This window comes from Amphiura filiformis, chromosome 3, assembly GCF_039555335.1.
Source record: "Amphiura filiformis chromosome 3, Afil_fr2py, whole genome shotgun sequence".
Lineage (NCBI taxonomy): Eukaryota > Metazoa > Echinodermata > Ophiuroidea > Amphilepidida > Amphiuridae > Amphiura > Amphiura filiformis.
Genome location: NC_092630.1, coordinates 51,383,390 through 51,409,753, shown reverse-complemented (window position 1 = coordinate 51,409,753; position 26,364 = coordinate 51,383,390). Strand labels below are relative to the sequence as shown.

General features: G+C 36.6%; 1 protein-coding gene across 2 annotated transcripts in view; it reads left to right on the top strand.

Annotated features, from left to right (window-relative positions):
• The first annotated feature begins 645 nt into the window (after positions 1-645).
• LOC140148694 (methylglutaconyl-CoA hydratase, mitochondrial-like) overlaps positions 646-26,364 on the top strand; it is a 35,294-nt gene continuing 9,575 nt past the window's right edge. The window contains exons 1-6 of one of the 2 annotated variants that reach the window (XM_072170736.1): positions 646-853; positions 17,800-17,867; positions 19,003-19,090; positions 22,112-22,291; positions 23,232-23,288; positions 23,754-23,941. In XM_072170736.1, the coding sequence (XP_072026837.1) occupies positions 679-853; positions 17,800-17,867; positions 19,003-19,090; positions 22,112-22,291; positions 23,232-23,288; positions 23,754-23,941 (756 nt within the window). In that variant the 5' untranslated portion in view covers positions 646-678. Of the gene's footprint in view, positions 854-17,799; positions 17,868-19,002; positions 19,091-22,111; positions 22,292-22,344; positions 22,525-23,231; positions 23,289-23,753; positions 23,942-26,364 lie in introns of both variants that reach the window. The other variant, XM_072170735.1, reaches the window with a different exon arrangement.

Sequence of the window (26,364 nt, the reverse complement as noted above, 5' to 3'; positions counted from 1 at the left end):
CGACATACAAAAATTGCCATGAAAATAAAGATCACATTTTTTTTACTACCATGACTACCGGAATGCCAAAAAGAATCGTGTCAAACGATGATAGGAAAAAACGATCAATTTTTACCTGCATGATATGTGTATATAGTTTCTGTGGTGTTTAGCATGCATCCGCAAAAGAATCCCACCCGGCAATCCCACACGGACATGACGGAAAGAACAGGAGAAATAATGACATTTTTAAATGCAAAAAGTTGGGCTGCCCCTATCTATTTTTTTTTTTTTTTTTTAAATTTGCACTCTTGTTGGAAAAAAAAAACCTCGCTCTCCAAGGCGAAACGAAAAATGACGACTAAATTGCCCACGTCTTGGCCAGGTGGTGAATGACGTGCATTCTCTAAATTCAGTAAATTTCCATCGTCAACCGTGTAGCCTAATTGAATGGGATTATTTTGAATTTTTAAAACGCTTGAAATATCACAAACAAATAGGCCTATGTTAATAAATAATATAAATAGAAGCTAAAACCGTTGGGGTTCGATAATGAACCCCAAAAAACTAACCGAGTATATGGAAAATGCCATACGGCCGGCCGCGGCCGGTCGGTTTCACAAGTTGCCGGCTCTATTATGCCACTCGCTGCCTGGTCTTGGCCTGTAATCCAGGTCAAAGGTCGTAAAAGTAAACAAGATGGCGGCGCCCATGCAAGCAAGTTTGAAATCCCACCGTCTTTGTACAGCTACAGTAGGGATATTACGAGCCCAATTTTTGAGCGCAGGTTACTGTCGATGGCAGCATAAAAAACAGTACAGCTCTGGCAAGGATGATGAACTTCGGTTATCTTATTTAGATGGAGAACACTCAGGTAGGGTAGGGTAGCTCTACTAACACTAGTGCCGTACTATCATGACTATACGGTGACTTTCGTATTCGGCGAGGAGGACGATTTCGACCTCCTGGTTTGTTTACAAACAGAGAGGTAGACAAAAGACCGTTCCGCTTGTCCAAACACTCAAGTATCAGAAGGATGGTCCACAATAGCGTGATTCACGTAACATGAATAGGGATTAAAAAGCTGTCACGTAGTCGTAGAACCATGTGCTTCTATTGTCCAATTTGCCATCAAGATTTCATATGGAAACAGTTCAGACCCAGTACACGATCATGTCAGAAATTAATATTTTGTTCTGGGTCTGATTATTCGGACTATACTAACACTAGTACTAGTAGTAGACTATATGTGTTATATTAAAGGTTTGTCTCAAGACTGAGCACACTAGCTAGTGTGCTTTAGTCTTGAGACAAACCTTATAACACATTTGCTAGTCAGCCAAATTCGCCTAGACCGGGGCCAGGGCTATGACACTCACCTCATTTGCATGGCAAAATTACCCGTCTCCTCTGCAGCCAATTTAGTTTCGCTCTATCGAAATCAAGCTGGTCACGGAGGAGACTACCCTCCTTTGTGTTTGTTCATTTGTGTATGGAGAGCCCTTTTTGGAGTCTATAATGACTTAGGCTACGCTCTCAGCTAGAGTCCGACGCTGCATTGTACTAGAAATACCTTTTTTGTGAAATCGCTATAGAGCCAATCGGGAACACGTATTCGTTTTGAAAATATAGCATTAAAATTAGTATCACCCTTGTGGCCCCGTGCAGTGGAAAACCTTAATTCTTTCATTAAAAGGAAATGAAAATTAAAAAAACATGGATCTACCTGTGCACCTATAAAATAGGCACAGCAATTTGTCTCAAATATGAATGAATTTTAAGAAACATACGGGATATGATGAACATTGACCTGACGCCATGATAGTAGGATCTATTAGTCGTTTTATATACAATGTATATACCGTATTGTCATAATACCAATATTTGTCATTATATATGATGAGTAATATTTAGCAACGTAAACGTGCAGTTCATATGCACAAACGAATACTGATCTTTATGATATTCAGGTTTTTGTACATCACATATAACATGTCACATAGGAGGTCATACGTGTTGACCTTCATCTATTGTATTTGTTCATCTGTGTATGGAGAGGATTAACGCCATTAAAACTCCATCAGTATTAGGGCGTAGTTCAGTGAACTCACCGGATTGCTGTTCCAAGTACTTTGATAATACAGATAATATGTATTAATGGGTCGAGGCGATTGCATTGAAAAACCTAATAAATTATTCATAACAGTTACGTAATCAATCGATAGTGCGGACACTTTTCATTTGCAAACCACCAAAATTTGTGATCTTTTAGCGTTGGAAAAGAAACCATGTGAATAGAGTGCCCTCTCAAGAATATCAACTCTCTGCCGGGGCCCAAACACAATACATAAATTTACATAGAAATTGAAAAGGACAGGCTGGTCAAGGAAACCTACATAAATATGTTTTCTATACTTCACTTGACCCAAATATATGATTTTTGCTGAACCATGAAATGGTATCAGCCTATAAGAGTGGATGTTACTAGCTTACTTACTAGCTTACTAACTGACTAACCATTTGGTCTGAGATGGACATAACTCTAAATGCCACGAAGGTATGACCCCATGAGTGGTGTCATATGAAAGAGGAAAACATAAAGAATATAATAAAAATATTTCCAAACGCCGGAGGTCATCCAGGGTCACAGGGGTCAAAAAGGTCATTTTAACTGAAAATGCTCCGATTGAGCTTAAGGGGGAATATGTAGGTATCCCAGGCAAACCTTAGTTAACACATTTGCTAGTCAGCGAAATTCGCCGAGACCGGGGCCCAAACACAATGCATATTTACATAGAAATTTGAATTTTTTTTTCGAGAATAGGTCGGTGAAGGAAACCTACATAAATATGTTTTTTACTTCACTTGACCCAAATATATGATTTTTTATGGTGATAATCAAGTCGCACATGGAATTTTAGAGGGATTTTGATAGCAGTTCCATAAAAAAACTAGAGCGATAACCGCACCATAGCTGAACCATGTGGCTTCGGCAGTATATTGTGGTAGGCCTATACCACTGTCACCCAGAGTCTGTAACGGACATAATCTCCAAATGCTACGAAGGTATGCACGAGGTAAGTTAGGCGGATGACTGTGACGATCTGATTCTGATCAAGCAGCAATACTGTGCTGGATAGTATTAATTTGAATAAGACTGTTTCATTAATTGCTGTTTCAATATACCTTGATCGTGGGAAGCTGGCATTTTGAAAACTTGACTTTTGACCTTGTATGACCCCCTTAATGACCTTAAATGAATTTTAAAATATTAAAAACATGTTAAGAATGTCATAAGGATCATTGCATCATTTCAGCTCAATTGAAGCATTTTGAAAACTTGACCTTTGACCCTTTTATTGCCCCCTTAATGACCTTAAATGAATTTTAAAATATATTTTAAATGTTTAGAATGTCATAAGGACCATTGCATTTAAATTTCAGCTCAATTGGAGCATTGTAAAAAACGTGACCTTGGACCCCTTAAAGACCCCTTAATGACCTTAAATAAATTTTAAAATGTTTTTAAAATGTTTAGAATGTCATAAGAATTATTGCATATAAATTTCAGCTCAATTGGAGCATTTTGAAAAACTTCACCTTTGACCCCTTTATGACCCCTTAATGACCTTAAATGAATTTTAAAATATTTTATAAATGTTTACAATGTCATAAGGATCATTGCATTTCAATTTCAGCTCAATTGGAGCATTTTGAAGAACTTGACCTTTGAACCGTTTATGACCCCTTAATGACCTTAAATAAATTTTAAAATGTTTTAAACATGTTTAGAATGTCATAAGGATCATTGCATTCAAATTTAAGCTCAATCGGAGCATTTTCGGTTAAAATGACCTTTTTTGACCCCTGTGACCCCTGGATGACCTCTGACGTTTGGAAATATTTTTATTATATTCTTTATGTTTTCCTCTTTCATATGACACCACTCATGGGGTCATACCTTCGTGGCATTTTGAGATATGTCCATTTCAGACCAAATGGTTAGTTAGTAACCTAGTGAGCTAGTAACCTAGTGAGCTAGTAACCTAGTGAGCTAGTAACCTAGGAACCTAGGAACCTAGTAACATACACTAATATAGGCTGATACCATTCCATGGTTCAGCAAAAAGCTGCTATCGCCATGTAGTACAGTTCCATATGTATTCTCGCTGGATTTGTGTGCCAAAATGGATTTTATTGGCTAACTTAGTCAATTTTGGGGTGCTGATTTCAAAAAAATAAGGTACCATTTTTTTCAATGGCGTCTTCAGTCGCCATTTTTCATTATATTTTGTCCTATATCTCAACTTCTGAGCAACATAGAAGGATAAAAATGGTGGCAATACCTATGTTTGTGATACCAGGGATTCCATTAAAACCATTGTTTTACTTGTAGCTAATTTGGTTAGGCCGCCATCTTGAATTTCAAAATGGCCGCCATTTTTCATTATATTTTGTCCCATATCTCAACTTCTGAGCAACATAGAAGAATAAAAATGGTGGCAATACCCATATTTATGATTCTAGGTATCCATTAAAACCATTGTCTTACTTCAATACTAGTAGCATTTGATTATTAATACACAGATTGGAATTTTCCATGCCTGTGCGCTCTAAGCGTACCCGAATTCAGCTGACGCCGGTACAGCGTACAGACCTGGCGACATCGCTTATCTTACACGAGAAGTTTCTTTTGGTATGCCTTTCGCTGTTTGCGCTTATTTTGAGTTTGCTCACATGGTACCTGACTTAGCGTCGATCCCCTGAGGCAACATGCCATGTTTCCGCGGTATGCTAAGTAGCCAATTTGGTTTGGCCGTCATATTTAGTACACTTTTACATATATCTCAGAGTATGTGGGTAACACAAAAGCCTAAAAATGATGGCAATGCCCATGTTTATGATGGCGAGGATTCCAAATTCCTGCCTGTTTACCATTTCAGCCACCATGAAGGCTTTCAAAATGACCGCTATTCCATTTTATGTGCAGAAAACAATTTTTGATACGTTTGAATAATTGGTCCAGGTCCACACTTGACAAGTTCAACAAACTGCCTGAGGTGCAGGTTGTTCAAGACATTTCTCAGGGGCAATTGTCTCATCTGATGTTTTCTCATATCCAATGTTAGTTAGCAATGGTATTTGCGGCTGCCGCTCTTTGAAACCTTTGCTCTCTGAATGCGTGGTTTCAGTGCTCTAAGAGTTTGTGGCAACTTTTCAGCTTCAACAAAATGTATGGATTTGAACAATTCCCATCTCAACTCCCTGACTATGCTGCATTCAGTGTTCTTAGCATACACTGTGCACACAAAGTTTTCGGGAACATTTGACATGCTGCCCCGGTCAAACCATCCTCCCTGAAGTTCTGGTTAACATCAAGTACGTCACAACTTGATTCCAGGCTAAGTCCACCGACTCATAGATAAATCGGCAAAGGTTTGCTCCCCAATCAGCACCACTAAAGGCATGGAGACCTAATAAACCTTTATTTCTTTGGCTCCCAACAGCTGCAACCCTTACAAGTATGTCAATGGTACACGCCCACAGCGATAACGCCTGGTAAATAATTATATTGTACAGGCAGGGAACCTAAATCAATACATGTGTATCTGCTATGCACGATTTGATATTCAGACGATAGATCTTGGGGATATCAGGGTAGAAAATGATGAATATCTCCCGTTATTTTTGGTTTCTAAAGAACCCAAGTGTAAAGCTTGCACTTGAATATATGTGTTGAAAGAACACAATCATCTTAAGTGAGCGTATTGAACTTCAAGTGTGCGTTTTGAAATAAAAAACTGACAAAAATTCAGATTTTATATGTGCAGAACCAAAAAATGACAGCTGCCCTCATTCGCAAAACACTCGGGTCACGGAACATAACACGGTACTATAGCGCAGTGTAGACCACAACAAAATGGCCATGCGTGGCTGTTGAAGAACTAGAGGATTCGACCTACCATCATGGCAAATTTCTGCCATGAAGATATCTATCGGGCAATGACACTGTGTGGTATGCTTTGCTGTGATGGAACAAAGCTTGCCTGTAATGTTACTGGTTAAAAACAGGTCCATTAACTAAATGAATACATCTGTATCTGGGGAAAACACATCTATCTCGGATGTCTCCGCCATGTCAGTCTTAGATGCATGATTAGGGATCAAGGATCTGCCTCCTCCTCACTGATATTGGAATCAAAGACATCTGGTTTGTGTAATTGGAATACTTGAAGTTCCATAGACGACAACTACACTCTTGCAGCTATCTGCATATTCATGAAGTACAGCTTTCTCCAAATATTCTGTTAGTTTAGACTTTGTTTTTATTGGTTTTCAGTGGTACTAGTTTGACATTTGAGTCTTTGATGTCAAACTTTACCAGCAGACCTTTTGCCACGTGTCTGAGCTTTCAAAGAGTTGCCAATATATCTGTCAAAGATAACGCATCCTTCATCATCTCAGATATGATCTTACGGATACTTTTAACAAAGGCAGTCACAAAAAGCACAACAGTACACCATCGATGGACCTTTCTTGATAGCTTGGACAACTGCCATGGCATCGATAATACACACATTGTGTCGGCTCTCCATCCTGCTTGATGCATCGTCTGGTGTTACATATACTTCAGATTCACTCGGTACTTCCATACTATACTCTTCATAGGCATGACCAAAGATACTTTTGTCAGTTGGGATAAGAAGAAGACCATCTGAAGAGAAGAGTGACCTGGGGATTTCAGAAAACTCATAATCGAACTGTATCGCTTGGAGACTGTATCATACTAGGACATGACTGCTGAACAACAAGAAATATTGCCAATAGTTGTCGATCTTCTCTTAACTTGACCAGCTTATTTCCAACTTTGCAAAGATACCTTCTACTTGCATGTATTCAAGGTCTTCAGCTTAATGTGCTCATTAGATCCAAAACGGATTTATCTGCTGTTGACGCAACTACTCTTTCTGACACGAACTCTTCAAGCTTCTCTGTACCCTTGTCATCTCTAAGAAGTTTCTGTAACCTCCATATTAGATGCCAAATTCATTAGATTGATGGCCTTACATATCAAGAATGGGTTTCCGCCACATTGTTTGACAATGCCCTCCTTGATCATGGCTGAATTGTTAAACATGCAAACTGCCATTGAGCCACTCAGCTGATAATGCTCCTTGATTGCTGATTGGTCACTCTTAATGCAATAAAGATCTTGAAAGTCTTGAATGGTGTTGATATAGCTCAGGGGCAATTAAGAGATATCTCATATCTATTGAGTGCATCTTCATTCTGTGTAATTCCAGTGATTCCTCACGCTACCTTGAGTTCTCTGATAACCTGTTCTACTGTTTGATCCACAAAGAGGGTTGTCAAAGGTATGCCCAATTTAGTCACCATATAATCGCTAAATTTCAGAGCTTTCCAGGTTTCTTGATAAAGCAACTGCATTTGGGCAAGATAAGCTGGCACGAGTCAAGCATATTTGTAAAGATCATGAGCAAAGTAGTACTGAACTTGCTCCTCAAGAGCACCAAGATGAAGGTCCTACTCTCGCTGTCTACTCACTCAAATCAAGCAAAGTAATTTCTCTACCTGCTTCATATAATTTAGGAGAAATTGGGCCATCTCACCAAGGTGTTGGTCAGGTGTAGCTTGGAACTGTCCTTTGAAGATTGACATTACTATTTTAAAAATAACTGCTATGTCATCTTGTTTAGTATGAAGCTTCTTGCGGAATTTGTGACATTTCAGTGTCATTCTTTTCTTGCTGTGAAGATGCTTCAAAAATGAGGTCGTAGTAGGCCATGATAGCTCATGATATTGGTCATAAGGTACTCCACATCACGCTTATACCATTTTCCAGTGACTATTTGGCGGATTGTCGATGGAGAATAAAGACCAGCTTCAGTGCTGATGATTTCACGACCACTGTCTTCAAAATACTTTGCGACAGCATGTTGCAAAGCAAAACATGCGTGAAGCTCACCAACTTTCAATATCCATTTGGAATCCTCGCCATCATAAACATAGGCATTGCCATCATTTTTAGAGATAAATGCAAAAGTGTATTGAATATGGCGGCCATTTCGAAATTCAAGATGGCGGCCAAACCAAATTAGCTACAAGTAAGACAATGGTTTTAATGTAATCTCTGGTATCACAAACATAGGTATTGCCACCATTTTTATTCTTCTATGTTGCTCAGAAGCTGAAATATGGGACAAAATGTAATGAAAAATGGCGGCCATTTTGAAATTCAAGATGGCGGCCTAACCAAATTAGCTAGTGAATAGCTACAAGTAAGACAATAATTTCAATGGAATCCCTGGCATCACAAACATGGGTATTGGCATCATTTTTATTCTTCTATGTTGCTCAGAAGCTGAGATATAGGACAAAATATAATGAAAAATGGCGGCCATTTTGAAAATCAAAATGGCGACCGAAGACGCCATTGAAAAAAATGGTACCTTATTTTTTTGAAATCAGCACCCTCAAATTGACAAAGTTAGCCAATAAAATCCATTTTGGCACGCATATCCAGCGGGATCCAAATATCTGACATATGGAACTGTACTAATGAGACTAAGATCTAGAAACACCCCGAAATGCCGTTTTGGGGAATTTTGCTAGCTGAATCTTTTTGATGAAAGTCAGTCTTTGACAAGATGTAACTTTCTACGGAAAGTGCTATGAAAAAAAGGTTTTCAGTTTTGGCTTTGTTTACTCAAGGGCTTTAATTTGATATATAAAATGATGCAGTTTGATGGCAAATTTGAATTCACCTAGCATACCTAGAATATGCCTTTGGAAGGGCTTTAATAAGAAATGATATATTTATAGAAAGGGAAACATTACCTTTCTTTTGCTTTTTGTTTGACATCAATCGGAGCTTCTGTTCAAAAGTTACGGTCAAAAATGTAACTTCGTAAATTAGAATCTCTTATGTATTTTATTGTTTTTCAACCTGTGATATTTCTTATGTATTTTATTGTTTTCTCAAGCTGCGATATTTGATTTTTCCAATTTAAAAATGCATATCTCAAAAACTAATTAAGCTTTTAGTTTCAAATTATCATAATCATTTGTGAAAATTCAATTTCTTCTTTTTCACTAAATATTAAAATAGAATAGTGTTTCTAAACTATGGAAATAATTAAAAAATGCTGTTTCTGTACATAATTGCCGATATCTCGGAAGTGAATTTTAACGACGCGACATTGCTGCGCGCAGGATTTCTCAAAAACGATAGGCCTATGCCCTATGGAGATGGGATAAAAAGCTAACTAAAACATATTAGTTAGGCTATAAAATAAACTAAAAACTTTCCAATAGTCCCATAGGAACCCATTTGAGGGGGGTTCATTGGTCCACAGGTGGCAAAAATAATTATTTTTTTTACTTTTTAGGACAATGACCCCCCAAAAAATAGGTTCCTATAGGACTAATGGAAAGTTTTTAGTTCATTTTGTAGCCTAACTAATATGTTTTAATTTGCTTTTTATCCCATCTCCATAGGGCATATCATTTTTGAGAAATCCTGCGCGCAGCAATGACGCGTCGTTAAAATTCACTTATCTGCATGCGCTGCACATCTTATGGAAACACCACGGAAGCACTGATTTCACAAAAACCTAGTGGTCAAATGGCTCCGTTTTAGCTGATAAAATGTGGGTTTTTTAAGTTCTTTCCCCGATTTAAATATCAAGTTATGAATGGATTTCGCTCAAACTTCTCAAGGGGCTGTGGATTTACCCGATGTTTTGGTCTATTTCCGATTTTAGGCATCATTTTGTGCAAATAGGCGCTTTGTGAATTTTAAAAGTTCAATTTGATGCCTTATATGGTCAATATCTCAAAAAAATAAGGCCAATATCAAAAAAAATAAAAAAAACGTTTTTGGAATAGAGCCTCAAGATTGAGCTAAAACAAAATAAAATATTTTGGAAAGAGTTTTTTTTTGTTATGATGTACCTAACAAATATTGCCAAAAACTCTCTTTTTTGTGATTTTCTTCATAATTGTTGTTTTTACCCCAAATCTGTATATTAAGATTTATTGATGTCTTGCCTTCATAAAAATGTATACTTTTATATGTCTTGTGCTAATAATTACAAAGTTATTGCACTTTTACTACATGGTCATTTTCACGGTAAAGGGTGTAACTTTGGATTTTTAACATTTTAATCCGTAGTGTTCTAATAAAGCCACAGAATTCCATGATTTTTGGCCACATAAGTCATCTAGTTAGCAGCTACCTTGGGTAGCATAATCAGCTTTGGGAGTTACTGCGTTCAGTTTTAGCAGGCTTAAATGTACTTAATATTGCCATTTTGAAAAACTATAAAAAACAGTAACATTTTTGTAAAACCCTGTGTTTTCTTCAGTTAGTTCATGGATAATTTTTCTTATCCTGAAAGTACAGTCATATGTTCAGTAAACACTGCCACATTAGATTTAATTGTGAACAGCCCTGTATTTTTGAGAACCGGACTTGATATTTGTCGTTTCGAGGCTTCATTTTCCGTTAACAATTGTTAACAAACTTTGTGGGTGTAGCTTTGGTTCATAATTCTTGGTTATTTCTTCACTGCTAATCAACTTCATAACAGTTGTTATCTTAACTTGAAATGGGTAACAAAAATTAGTCGATTTGCAAGCTTTTAAAATTTTTATAAAATCTTGACTTCAAAGAGCCGTTTTTCCGTTAACTTTTTTGAAGCCTCCGAAACAAACAGTTCAGCAAGCTTGTGCAAATATAAATAAAAGAGCTCATCCAATCTATTTATCAAAATGTAGCAAAGTAGATCCTCAAGTCACATGTTTTTAAATCGTGGAGATATATATCACCGTTTGAAAATGGGACCCAATACAAACTTTCCGTTAACAATTGAAGCCTCCGAAACAAATGAAGCCTCCGAAACAACAATAAGATTAATTATCATCTATGCATATCTAAATTGGTGTGTTTCATACTGATATTAGACTATGCCATAGTCGATTTTTGATAAATAAAAATGTTATTAATCATGATGAACGCATTCAGTTGAACTCGAAATTATACTGATATTTAGTAGGCCTACATCAAAATACTAGTATAAAATGGTTATGAAAAAGTTTAGGCTATATTTGTGACAGTAAAAGTAAAGTATAGGCCCTACATTGAGGCTTATATTATTGAATGCAACATATCATAATGGCATAATTATAATGACACTTCAATACTGAACAATTCTAATTTTAGAATCTGCCAGTTTATTATCCGAAAAACCGACTATGGAGTTTCACTTTTAAGCAGAACTTTACTCCGGGAGTCACACACTGTCAATCATACTTCTTTATCAATAAAATCTGACCACAAGACTAAGCATGGTGGTACAATACGCGCTAGATGCATACGTTCATCCACCAGCACAAAAGCGCCGCATTCCCTAGATAGTTGTGTACCATGTATAGTTATAATGGTACCAGTACGCGTCGGGAGGATTTAAACAATAACGAGATCTGGGCGACCAATCACAAGCCAGATTCATTTTTAAAGATGCATTACATCATCACCAATTTTAGTTAGGCCAGAAATTGGCCTAACTCTCAAGGCAAAGTCAGTAGTCCACTTGGGAAGCTAACAAACAGAGGGCGTGACGGTGACTGAAAAAGATCAGTTGTGAAAATCTATCAATTGTGCACTCATTAATTAAATCAGAGTTTTAAGCTTAAATGTAATAGCCAGAGTAGTGCACAATTGGCACGTGGACTACGGAGAAGTCTATACTGATATCTGCATTGTAATTATTACTTGATATGTGCAGAATGTCATAAATTTAAAAAAAAATTGACATTATGGTTAATGTTTGAAAAATATACTGATACCCAAAAAAGCCTGTTTCGGAGGCTTCACATGCAAAAAACACCATACTTAAGGTTAAATACAATTGATTTTCAAGGCTTGATTCCAGAGGGGCGTAAGTTAATAATGGAAACAGCCATGCAGAAAAGAATGAACTCACACGTACAATAGTGTATCAATCTGAACTAGGGCCACAAACAAACCGCGGCTCGTGAATCATCCTCTATGTTGCAGGGATAGGGAAGGGGCGACCATGATAGGACCATATGGGCTGATGGGGGGGTGATTGTGGGCAGCCGTTTTGGCAATTTTCCTTTGGATTTTCTAAATTTTCAATTTTTAAAATTATTCTGGATGATATCTGTCGTGAAATAAATCAATGCTTCTATAGGCTATAATAGGCCTATTATGCCTATTTATACCCTGATTATGCAATATATAGGCATGCAACAACAACTACAACAACAGTAACAAAACCAACAACCAATATTTTGTTAATCTAATTTGTAAAAATATATTCATAGGCAGCGCATAATAGACTAGTATAGTCTAAAAATTCCTGAATTATATAATGAAAAAAAAAAAAACCGGGCAAAAACAATCAATCGCTGCAGTCAGAAAGAAAGAAACGAACAGAAAAAAGAAGTGAGAGTAAAATAAAATAGATGGAATGGACCACATAGGGACTCGAACACGTACCAAAGTTTTCCAGCTCAAAACTATAGTATTATTATAGTCGAACGGGCGCTAACCGATTGAGCTACTGAGTGACCTGTGAAATCGATTGATCTCAAACTGACTATTATGGAATAGTGCATACCAGGCTCTTATGATAAACAATCTCATCACCGCTGTAAATGTCGGAGGTATCGATGGCGAAAAACCTCGATTTTTGCAAAAGTAGCTTAAATTTGGAGTGAAATTCAAATGGTAAACGAATCGACATACTTTTGAGAAATAATGTAGGCAGTTAGAAATCAAAATTAACGTTCCACAATCCAGATATCGATAATGTAACATAACAGTGTTTTTGTGGTACAAGATTCTCGAAAATTGTTCCCAAAAACGGGCTAATAAAATTTAATCGGTACTGTATTTGGTTCTTCCCCATGGCAACATTATTTCTTTGGTCGATTTGTAGTACAATACAAACTAGATCTGGGAACAGATCTGAACCTAGCCGGGCGTTCCGGGCCGGAAATGCTAATCTTTGACCTTTGATCCTATTTACATATAACTTGAGACAGAAAGGTACAATCACAATGGTGCATCACTGTAGCATGTAGGGGCTTTATCCGTCTTCCATAGGCTGAGATACAGCTACTTTTCCATAATTTTAAACATTTTTTGCAAATTTGACGTTTTGACCTCCTTAATGACCTTTGACCCCAATATAAAAAAACCCGCATATACACCGAGAAAATGCATTGTTACAGTATAAATTAAAAAATCTACTATGCTTAGTTATGGAGATAAAAATTCTTGAAGTTATTTAGCTTAAAACCGGAAATGACGTCTAAATGACCTTTGACCAAAAAATAAAAATACCGTGCATACATCGGGTATTACTAATGCATATATGAAGTTTATGTCACTCTGGTCTGGTTACGTTTTGAGATAATAAAAATGAACATATTTGATGATTTTTGGTTTTTGACCGAAGCGACCCTTAATGACCTTTTGACCCCAAAACTGTAGACACCCCAAAGACCCTGGTTGGTAACAATACATGTGTGCTAATGACAACACTCTGCTATGTAATTTGTAAAAACAGTGATTTTTTGAATATTTTAGCTTTCAGACCGAAATGACCCCTTAATGACCTTTGACCCAAATTCTGTGAACAATTATTAGGCACTGGATATAGCCGATGCATATGTGTAAGTGACATCATCGTACTATGTAATTTGTGGCAGAAGAAGCATTTTGAAGATATTTGTTTTTATACCGGAAATGACCCCTTAATGACCTTTGACCCCAAATTTGTGAACATCATATAGACACTGGATATAGCCGATGCATATGTGCAAGTGACGTCATTGTAGGATGTAACATGTAGGAGAAGAAGCATTTTGAAATTTGTTGCCAGAAGAAGAAGAAGAAAGAAGAAAGATCCGATAGGATCACAGGACCTAGCCGGATCCCGGCTAGGTAAAAAGGAGAAAACAATCACTCGGCGTGGTTTTATACGGAGCGAATATTTGAAAAATACTGCATGGAACGTGTTTTTGATCTTGCGAACATGGTGCGTAAAAATGATTTAAACGAAGTATTTTCAAACGGATTCTAAACATTTGTATAAACGCACAAAAATAATGTTAAGATACATCCATGCACCAACATTTGACTCACTGCGATATTTGATTGCTGAGAAAACGCGGTTTTAGAGAACAACTTTATACGTCTTTTATACGTTTTTTATACGTTTCTTCGTGTAACCTTAACAAATGGGTGAAAAAATTAACATGTGATAAATCTACAATATCTGCCGCATAGAATCATTGATTCAATATACACAAGAAAATAACAGCTTAGATGATCCCAACACTGTTGTTTTCAAAAAACTACTTCTGCAATGTTTAACAATTGTTAACATGAAGCCTCCGAAACAAAAAAAATGACTTGCTGTGATAATTTAATTTTTGTCACAACTGAAATTCAATACTTACAAGCAAAGCATGAAAATTGGTAATTGTGATATTTTTTACCTATTTTTTTATGTCACCTTGTAGTGGTTAGCCAAATATTTTACTTTTATGATCACCTGTGTTGTTAACTGAAGCCTCCGAAACACAAATCGCTTGAATTGCCAATTTTAAAAAATAACTCCAATTTCTGTGAAACTTGGCTGGGAGGTTCCTTTCATCAAGTAGTATTTGTACATGAAGTTAGACATTCAAATTATTTTAGGAACCCAATTAAAACTTTAAAAATATGTTTAAGGTTTGGAAATTTCCATTGTAAATGACACTTGATGTTAAAAATTTTCAAAACTGCAATTACAAACATAGCAAAACATGGTATAAAATTTAACTTATATCTGTTGACTTGCTTTGGAATGGGATTTCACATGTATTCCAGCTTTCATGTCATAATTTTCTGAGGTCATGTAAAATACATTTTTTCTTAGATTTTAACCAAAATGTTATAGAAATGTCAAATTTTTTTTTTTATTTCTAAAGTTTTAAGCCTTAAAACATTATTTTACTGTAATTTAAGTTGCTTCTATGCAAGATTTCAGTAAACAGAAACATATTTAAGTGGTTTGAAATTTTGACCCAAAAAATCAAAAGTTACACCCTTTACTGTGAAAATGACCACTGTATGCATGTCTGAGAGTACACAGCTGCCTTAAATGCAATGATCCTTATGACATTCTAAACATTAAAAAAATATGGGGTCAAAGGTCAAGTTTTCCAAAATGTCCGATTGAGCTGAAATTTAAACATAATGATCCTTATGACATTCTAAACATGTTGAAAATATTTTAAAATTCATTTAATATCATTAAGGGGCAATAAAGGGGTCAAAGGTCAAGTTTTCAAAATGCTTCAATTGAGCTGAAATTTAAATGCAATGATCTTTATGACATTCTTAACATGTTTTAAATATTTTAAAATTCATTTAAGGTCATTAAGGGGTTCATACAGAGGTCAAAAGTCAAGTTTTCAAAATGCCAGCTTCTCACGATCAAGGTATATTAAAACGGCAATTAATGAAACAGTCTTATTAAAATTAATACTATCCTGCACAGTATTGCTGCTTGATCAGATCGTCACAGTCATCCGCCTAACATACGGTACCTCGTGCCCTTGCAAAGGGCACGGTTGCTCTAGTTCATTTTATATTCTTTACTTTTCCTCTTTCATTAACACGTACCACTCGGGCGGTCATACCTTCATAGCATTTCGAGATTATGTCCATTACAGACTCCGGGTGACGGTGGTATAATAATAGGCCTACCACAATATACTGCCGAAGCCACATGGTTCAGCTATGGTGCGGTTATCGCTCTAGTTTATGGTGATATGTCAATCGCACATGGAATTTTAGAGGGATTTTGATAACAATTCCATTAAAAAAAGCTGCTATCATCACAAGACTAAGATCTCGAAACACCCCCGAGATAGTACAACAAGTCATACCTAAAATATTTTCTCAATTTGAATTTTATCCTTTCTAGGTATGACTGCTTTTACCGTAAAATTTGCGTCAATTGTTTTTTAGGTTCTGTGATTGCCGATTACATATAGACGAGAGCAACTGGTAACCAGCGATCTAGCGAACCTGTGCAGTATCGGGTTGCTATTCATTGCGTGGTGCATGGGCCTGTGCATGGGTTATGTGTATTTTCAATGTAAAATGCCTATACTGTGATCCACCCAAAATAAAAAAATCACCGTATAGATCCCTGTACTACCCCGAGATGCTGTTTTGGGAATTTTCATAATTTTGCTAGCAGAATCTTTTTGATGAAAGTCAATCTTTGACAAAAAGGTTTTTAGTTTTGGCTTTCTTAACATTTAACATAACATAACATAAATTTCATTTATAAAGCGCATAAGACTGAAGTTTCAATGCGCTGTACATCAAATAAAAAGCACAGGAAGATATACAATGTGCTAGCATAAAGTTTTTAAAAAATACATCGAGATAAAAAGTGTACAAAAACATTATAGAAACATTATAAAATACAATATTATAACATAATTGAGATAAAAAGTAAAATGACATTATAGATACATTATAAAATACAATATTATATCATAGCACAGAATAAGTGGAAAAAACATGAACATTGTCCTCCAACAAGCAAAGAAGAGATGCATGGTGCTATAAATTCAGATTAAATAGATGAGTTTTGAGTTTGTTTTTGAACTCCGGTACAGTAGTGGCATTGCGAATAGAGTCTTGTAATTTATTCCATTGATACGGAGCAGCAACAGAGAAGGCTCTGTCACCATAAGTCGCGGTGTTTGTACGCGGACCGGGTTTGAGAAGAGTCTGTTTTGAAGATCTAAGAGAGATTGTTGTGGTAGGAGCATAGTCTGAAATGAGTTCAATGATGTATTTTGGAGCAAGACCGTGTTTAGCTTTGAAAGTTAGCAGCAAGATCTTGAACAGTACATGATGTTTAACTGGTAACCAATGTAGCTTCCGGAGGACAGGTGTAATGTGGTCACGGCGCTTGGTGAGAGTAACAAGTCTTGCTGCTGCATTCTAGATACGTTGAAGAGGTGCAATGTCACAAGATGGTAAACCGTAAAGGAGACTATTGTTGCAGTCTAAGCGGGAGGATATAAAGGCATGAACCAGGCGCTCGGTGGAGCTCTGATCCAAGTATTTCCTGAGTTTGCCAATTTTATAAACACCATAAGAGGCAGACCGACAGACATTGCGAATGTGTTGTTTCATTTGTAAAGTACTATCAATGATGACACCGAGGTCTTTAGCAGAAGAGGAAGACTGTATTTCAGCACCTCCAATATTCACAGTAGGAAGAGGTGATGACTTGCGGAATTTTGATCTGATATGGATTATTTCAGTTTTGGTATCGTTAAGCATCAGCTTATTATGAATTGCCCATGACCGAACATCTGCAACACATAATTTAATCAAGGGCTTTAATTTGATATATAAAATGATGCAGTATTGCAGTTTGATGGCAACTTTGAATTCACCTAGCATACCTACACAGTCTTTGTAGCATGCTATGGCATATTTAGATATGCTAGGTGAATTCAAATTTGCCATCAAACTGCATCATGTTATATATCAAAGAAAAGAAAAAGCCTAAAGAAAGCCAAAACTAAAAACCTTTGAACATGTCACAAATAATTTGAGATACAGATGTTTGAAAAAACTTTCCAAACTTTTGTTGAGGAGTTTAGATGATGCTGACAATGTATTTGATTTTAATGTGCATGAAGAGAGTTTTAATTCAAAATATTTTCCTTAAAATTTGCATACAGGTATTGCAGTATGCGCATTTAACCGACCAGAAGCTAGAAATTCCTTTTCAAGGAAAATGATCTCCATGGTAAGTATCAGGCCTTGCCCAGGGCCTTGCCATCCCGATTTTAAAGCTGAGTAGTCAAATCACCCTTTAAGTTGTATGTAGTGGTCTACACTCTCTAGGTCTGAAAGATCGTTAATTCATACCAATATGAACCACGTATACACTACTGATACCCTCTGTTTCGTTTTCAGGGATTTAAGGCCAGTATAATTTATTATGTTAAATCAAAAGAATACAAACTTGAATGTAAATTGGAATCAATTTTGGATGATCATGGAGGTTCGGCTTTTGTGAGATCTTTGCCCGAAATTATGGTCCTGGAGCAGTCAGCCTAATCAATGTATCGCTTGTCAACCTCAAACTGCAAGGCCTGCATGGATCAACTCCAATTTTTATGCAACTTTCATAAATGGAATTCTAGACATCAATTACATACAAATCAGCACCAACTTTAACAGAATTAGGCATATAATAATGATTATTGTCAGACCCCCCACAGACCCCCTGTCCAAATACTTGTTTTGGCCGGCACCAACTCATTTTTTGGCCTACAGGGTGTATCAAAATGACTGGTACAAGTCAATATCCAGTCAGCCTGGAAAGACTGCCACATCAAAATGCAGCATAACATCCACCTTATTTGTAGATTTATATAATAAAAGGTTATAAAACTATAAATTGTAGTAGTATCAACATGATCTAATGTTGAATTGGAAAGAAGCACGCGTTTTATTAAACAACAAAGGTGAAGGGTACCAATCATTTTGATACACCCTGTATTTGGATTAAAATGGTGTCAAAATGCTCAGGAGTCAGGAGATCATACTGCATCAAATAAGCCTGTTCCCTAAGAAATTTGAAACATCAGGATTCCTTAACCCACCACTAATGTTATGTAGTGTTCTGTACAATCATTAGACCCTCACCCGGGTTCATGGATAACGACTGGTAATATAGACTTGACCAGAAGCAAGAATTCTTTTACACATGCATGTACACCCCCCTAGTTCAAGTAACTGTAACTTGGCTGAATGGTACATTATGATAAAGAACCTGAAGTATCAATCTCAAAATCCATAAACTGGTTTTAATAAGTTAACAAATTTAGTGTAAAAACAACCAATAATCAGTACTCTCATTTCTCATTATTGTACAGATTGAGGAGGTGATCCAAACCATACGTTTTGATACCAATGTAAGAACATTAATCATCAAGAGTGATGTCCCAGGAATCTTCTGTGCAGGTCAGTCAGTTAAAGCAATAATGTGTGATTTGCATAAAGAATAGATTCCTATTTAAATGTTTGTTTACACTGATCACATTATCCCCTTTTAATTTCGAGCCAAACAAATGAGACATAACGAAGAAAATTGCGATTTCATTTCAGCGCCTACAATGTGTGTACTACGCTCGCCGATCGTAACATGTAATACTACACGGAGCATGGGGCCGGCTCGACATGTGTATACATAAGCTGACATCCATGGGAGATGTTAGCAAGCAGTCGATTGATGAACTCTGAATAAAACCGGGTCGACCCGGTTTTAATATAAAAAGTTAGATTTTACTGTTATTAAAGCACTTCAGGCTTAGTCTTTTACGTGGTATTTTAGTACACCACTGGGCATTATAATTATGCAAAAAGTAGAAATCTGAGTAAAATTGAGGGTGTCGCTGTGAACACATTATGGCTTTAACTATAATCCACTAGAATGCTACTAAAGGTGTTGTCATAATTGTTCAGAATTATTTGCACACTCAAAATACACAGGGCTAAGGGTGATTCATGTCAAATGTCAAAAATAGCAAAAAATTATAAAATGTACAAAAACATCAGCCTCTTGTCACACTTTCATGATTGGCGATTAGGTTGCTGACAAGCTCTACGAAGCGTGCCTCTTCACACCTAACAAAATGCTTACTAGCGTTGCATTGGAGATACTATTATTTCCTCTTACTTAACAAAAAGAAACGAAACATGTTAGATTTAAAATTCTACCAAGTTTCGACTGGAGTTCGAACCAGCGTCCTATGCATCAATAATCGAGACACTATACCACTATGCTACAAGTCGTCCTGGCAGAAAGCTGTCTATATATCATACTTATTGTTCACGTAATAAAACACATACACATGATATACTGTAATACTAGTATATATTACCAATGAATACGTATATAATCTACGATCAATAGTGAACCCTAACCCTAAATCCTAACCCTAACCTTAACCCTAAATAGGCTGAATAGGTACCTGATCATCGCTAGCTAGCTGTACAGCACAGAAACAAGCTGTGCATATTTCATTAGGCAAATAGGTACCTGAAGCGAATCCCAAAACACCTATCGATCGCTACAAGGCATGCTAAAGTGTGACAACAGGGTGAAAACATGCTCCTTTTCACAGATACTGTTCAAAATAGCCTTTTTGATAATAATAAAAACTGGGCACTGGCACTAGAATTCCAGCACATACCAGAAATCAAGACCCTAAATAGAGAGGATAGCCGTGAAAGTGGATCAGATGACCAAATCAGTCATACCTGATGAAGCCCTCGGATGTGTATGATGAAATATTGTAGTGAGTAAAACTTCACTCGGTTTTGTCAAACAGAAATCCAAAATGTTTACATACCAGAACTAGAACAATAATGATACTGGGTTTAGTTTTGATAACATTATATGTGATACGATCTAATCCACTCAGACCATTCTAAGAAATTTGAAATTATATAATGTGAAAAAGAAGAAAGAAAACATTACTAGAGCAACTGTGCCCTTGCAAGGGCACGAGGTAAGTTAGGCGGATGACTGTGACGATCTGATCCAGCAGCAACACTGTGCTGGATGGATAGTATTAATTTTAATAAGACTGTTTCATTAATTGCCGTTTTAATATACCTTGATCGTGGAAAGTTGGCATTTTGAAAACTTGACCTTTGACCTCTGTATGACATCCTTAATGACCTTAAATGAATTTTAAAATATTTTAAGAATGTCATAAGGATCATTGCATTTAAATTTCAGCTCAATTGAAACATTTTCAAAACTTGACCTTTGACCACCTTATTGCCCCTTAATGACCTTAAATGAATTTCAAAATATTTTCAACATGTTTAGAATGTCATAAGGATCATTGCATTTAAATTTCAGCTCAATTGGAGCATTTTGAAAAACTTGACCTTTGACCCTTTAAGACCCCTTAATGACCTTACATGAATTTAAAAATATTTTAAACATGTTTAGAATGCCGTAAGGATCATTGCATTTAAATTTCAGATCAATTGGAGCATTTTGAAAAACTTGACCTTTGACCCCTTTATGACCCCTTAATGACCTTAAATAAATTTCAAAATATTTTAAACATGTTTAGAATGTCATAAGGATCATTGCATTTAAATATCAGCTCAATCGGAGCATTTTCTGTTAAAATGACCTTTTTTGACCCCTGTGACCCCTTGGATGACCTCTGACGTTAAACAACCCATAACTTTTGTAGCCAGCTACCCAATACTGCTTGTGACTGAGTTTGGTCGAAATCCGATCAAGGATGTGGAAGCAGTAGCAAATTGTGAGAAAGAAGAAAGAAAGAAAGAAATGGCAAGAAAGAAATAAGTTAGGCTGCCCGCCTAACTTAAAGAAGAAAATGGGCACTTTGTACGCGTAAGTACTTGTCTATGTAGATAAGATAGGGATTTGCAACGTATTGATACCTTCATGATCATGAGCTCAATTTTCAAAATTGCCAACATTATTTGAGAAATTGAGTGGGTCAGATTATATCACATATTATGCTGAAAATATGCTCATCATTGTTTTGCTGAAAGCTTTTTTCCCTTTATAGAAAACCCCCAAACATAAAAAAGAAAAAGTAAAACAAGTTAGTGTACCAAATGCTGAAGTTATAAATAATTCTCCAGATAGATGAAAAACAAAAATATTAGACAGAATGAGATACACATTTGTGTACATCCATATCAAAACATTGCACTTGTCGGCTGCTACATGTGTCTCATTTCACATAATAGCTAGGAATAAATACCAGATTTATCTCAAGTGGAGGTCACTTCCTAAACCTTGTAACTTGGGACGAAGATTAAGTGACCTCTACTTGAGATAAATGGTATTTATTGCTAGTTAAATGTAAAAAGAGACAAATGTAGCAGCCGACAAGTCAAAATCGTTTTGATATGGATGTGCAGTGTACACATTTGTACATTGCCTGGCTTTATCTAAAACGATATTGGAATCTATAACATAAACAGGTGCGGATCTGAAAGAGCGAGCTACCATACCTCCCAAAGAGGTTGGACCTTTTGTAGCTAAAGGACGCCAGATGACTGTTGACATAGCCAATCTTCCTATTCCAGTGATTGCAGCCTTAGATGGAACTGCAGTTGGGGGTGGCATGGAGCTTGCATTAGCATGTGATTTGAGAGTTGCATGTAGGTATATATTGAATCAATTGATTCCAACTGAAAACTTTTGATCATAACAGGTGCCGATCTGAAAGAAAGAGCCACCATGTCTCCAAAGGAAGTCGGTCCATTTGTGTCCAAGCTCCGTCAGATGGTCGGTGATATATGTAATCTGCCCGTGCCTGTAATTGCAGCATTGGACGGTGTTGCAGTTGGAGGCGGTATGGAACTAGCATTGGCCTGTGATATGAGAATAGCATGTAGGTATCAGACATGTGTGTACAGATAGACAATACAGGTTGCTTGCTAAAAGCAGTGTCAATAATAGAATAAATCAAACAGTCAGCAACTTTATGCAGAAGTTATTTTACCACTGTAAATAAAAATGGGTCAGACGTTAGTGGCTTTCATATCTAACATAAAGGCAAGGTAAGATTCTTCATAATGAAGTTCTTCAAGCTCAAAATTTCACCTACCACCTGTTTTAAGTACCATCATGTGAATGAATATTGAGAACAGTCCACCATTTTACTCCCTGAAATATACAAGATTTTATTGCTCCCCTAGTGTATGTGATTGATTAAGGATAACAAGGGAGAGAACAACTTTTTCAATGTTACAGGTATAGTAATTATGTTAAGAGATGGATGTGGAGTCCAGAGTGGCTGCAATGTGCAGAATGCAGGTGCTCTAGGTTGAGTGGACTTACTTGCTCACATGAGCTGAATATATTTGGAGTTTGGTTCCAAGTAAAGCGTCGAATACATGTCCATGAGACCACAAGGCCTACAAACTATAGGCTAATGTGGCAGGCCTACTTTACTTTGCGTGCGGCACGTAGCAACCTTGTTTTCTAACTTATGAATATATTATGCCCTTGACAACCACTCTGGATCTGCACACTTTATTCACCAAACTTTCTAAACCTCATAATTGTAACAACATTACATCATGTTCTTCTTTGAAGCCACCTCAGCAAAGATGGGACTGGTTGAAACCAAGCTAGCTATCATACCAGGAGGTGGTAAGTTCATCCTATATAAAATATATCCTGTATAAAATTTAAAGCTGTATGAATACTCCGTGTTCATTCATTGTTTCTCTCACAGTGCCCAAGTCAGAGTGTATGAACACGCAAACTTACTTTACCCTTAACAGAACTGACTGCATATCCGGTCCTTGTCATCCACTGCATCTGCCTCACATAAAGAGAGCAGATAGACTTATCTTTGTGCCATTATTCTCTATTAGATCCAACAAAAACAAGACTAACTTGAGCAAAAAAGTTACATCGTGGAATTCTTTCTCTTGCATTCAATAAGTCTGTGCACTTCTTGTATATGCTACCATTTTCGTGAGTTTGTAAACAAACATCCGATTTACTACTGAATCAAACTGGTTTTTAATAATTCGGTTAGCTTGTTTATTTCAGTTATATGAATGTGAAACTAGTTAAATCAATTAATGTGGTGTATCCTGTATTTTACAGGTGGCACTCAGAGACTTGTTCGTGCTGCTGGACCTGCGATAGCCAAAGAACTCATGTTTACTGGCAGAGTGTTAGATGGGAAACAAGCAGCTATGCTAGGAATTGTAAACCATGCCGTAGAACAGGATGAGTCTGGTGAAGCTGCCTATAAGAGAGCACTGGAGCTAGGCAAAGAAATCTTACCTCAGGTCAGTAACTTATGGAGTCATTCAATTGTAAACCATGCAGTTGAACAGGATGAGTTTGGTGAAGCTGCTTATATATGAAAGCACTGGAGCTAGGCAAAGAAATCTTACCTCGGGTCAGTATCTTATTGGAGTCAATCAATTGTAAACCATGTCGGAGAACAGGATGAGTCTGGTGAAGCTGTCTATATGAGAGCACTGGAGCTAGGCAAAGAAATCTTACCTCAGGTCAGTATCTTATTGGAGTCAATCAATTGTAAACCATGCTGTAGAACAGGATGAGTCTGGTGAAGCTGCTTATATGAGAGCAATGGAGCTAGGCAAAGAAATCTTACCTCAGGTCAGTATCTTATGGAGTCAATCAATTGACGCGATTCCAAATACAGCGCGCCACCTACGATCACGCCTGGCTGATCTACTTCGCGCAGAGCATCATGGGTAAAAGTCGACATCCATGAGTCGTCGCGTCGACGATGAACCATCGACCCTGGAAACAGAAACGAGTGTTGCTATCGATTACTCAAATTTGCTTATTTACGTTGATGATGATCAGCTGTTGATTCAACCCTCCGACGTTTTTTTTTTTTTTCTGTCTCCTTTTTAAAGTTAATTTCGACAGTCATGGTACCTCTGTTCAGAGTGTTATGCCTATTCCCACACAACCTTATTTTCAAACTTTTCCGAACTTTCCGAGGCGCTTGGGAAAATACTTTAGGCTCTCGTTTACAAGAAAAGAAAACACTTTCAGGTCTTTAAGCTTTGTTGTAAGTAGGCCTATAATAGACTTGATTAAAAATATGATAGGGGATAGGCCTACTTCATGCATAGGCCTATATCCTTTAAAAAAATTTAAACCTTGTTTGTTTTAAGTAAAGTAGGCCTAATTCTCAATATTTAGAATAACGAAATATTCAATACATATTTTAACAGCATGAACAGCGTAAAGCATTTATTTTTTTAATATGGTTTTTTTCTGCCTCCTTTATAAAGTTTATTTCGACAGTCATGGTTTAGGCCTACCTCTGTGAATGTTCAGAGTGTTAGGCCTATTCCCACACAAAATAATGGGCATCAATTAAACCCCTATTTTTAAACTTTTCCGAACCCGATCCGAGGCTCTTGGGAAAATACTTTAGGCTCTCGTTTACAAGAAAAGAAAACACTGAAAAATATGATTGGGGATAGGCCTACTTAGACCCTCGTGAATATATCCTTAAAATACCCACAATTTTTAAACCTTGTTTGTTTTAAGTAAAGTAGGCCTAATTCTCAATATTTAGAATAACGAAATATTCAATACATATTTTAACCGCATGGACAGCGTAAAGCATTTATTTTTTTAATACGATTAAAAGCGTTTTTCAATTTCAAATGTACTCTATTCCTATTCAACCATCTACGGTTAAAACTCGATGTCAAAAATGTTGATGTCTCTGATGCTGATCGACCATCTAGGCCTATAAACCCGATGTCAAAATGTCAATTTTCGAGTTTGGGTACATTGTAGGCCTATAATAGCAAATGCTTTTGATGCAAGACAATTTCAAACAGAAAATTTAATCTAAACCGCAAAGTCGTGCCTTTTTTATTTCTTGTTTGGATAACTTTTCCCATAATTATTACCATGCGTGATACATGATTAAGATAAAAGCTTTTGGTTTTCATAAATGTTTTGAACGCTTGTCTTATTTTTATTTTTTATTATTTTTTTCCTAACCTAGGCCTATAGATGTTTTACGTTTATAACCTTTTTACAAACTTGAATAGATATGAATTAATTGTTTTAAAGCATTTTTCGAGTGACGTTTGAAACACTCTTTGTAGCATGATGTAGGCCAGAAGCCCCCATGTCACAAGGGAAAAAGCGGTAAATCGTACATTATTTCACATTATTTGCACATTATTTGCAGAATCTCTCCTCTTTTTTCAGATTATAAGCTTACTTAGCAGAAATTGTGGCAAATTTTGGCGATCTTAGCGTTTTTGAGCGATTTTGCTCATTTTACCGCTTTTCCCTTTTTTTTTTTTTGAAGGGAAAAAAATGCATTAATGAAGTGTTTGGGGGGGGTAAAAAAATGTTTGAAATTGCCCATACTTTCAACCCCTGCAATTTTAAGGCAGTCAATATATAGGATATTGCCCAATTTGAGTTCCAAAATGTGGCTTTACCACAGGGTTCAATGGGAGAATTCAAACTTTAAATGGCTTTTTCCGGAATTTCAAGTGCTTTTTTCCTCTGGCGTCAAAAAATTAGAATTCATTCCGGATCAAAGTTTCGCAACGAGAACTCGCATATTACTTAGGGCTTTCGAGATAAAAAAAAAAAAAAAAAAAAAAAAGCCGCAAAAAATTGAAATCGATATTTTGCTCCAGAGGCTGTGTACTGTACATACTCAATGTGTAGCTGATACAGTGAAATTTGACTG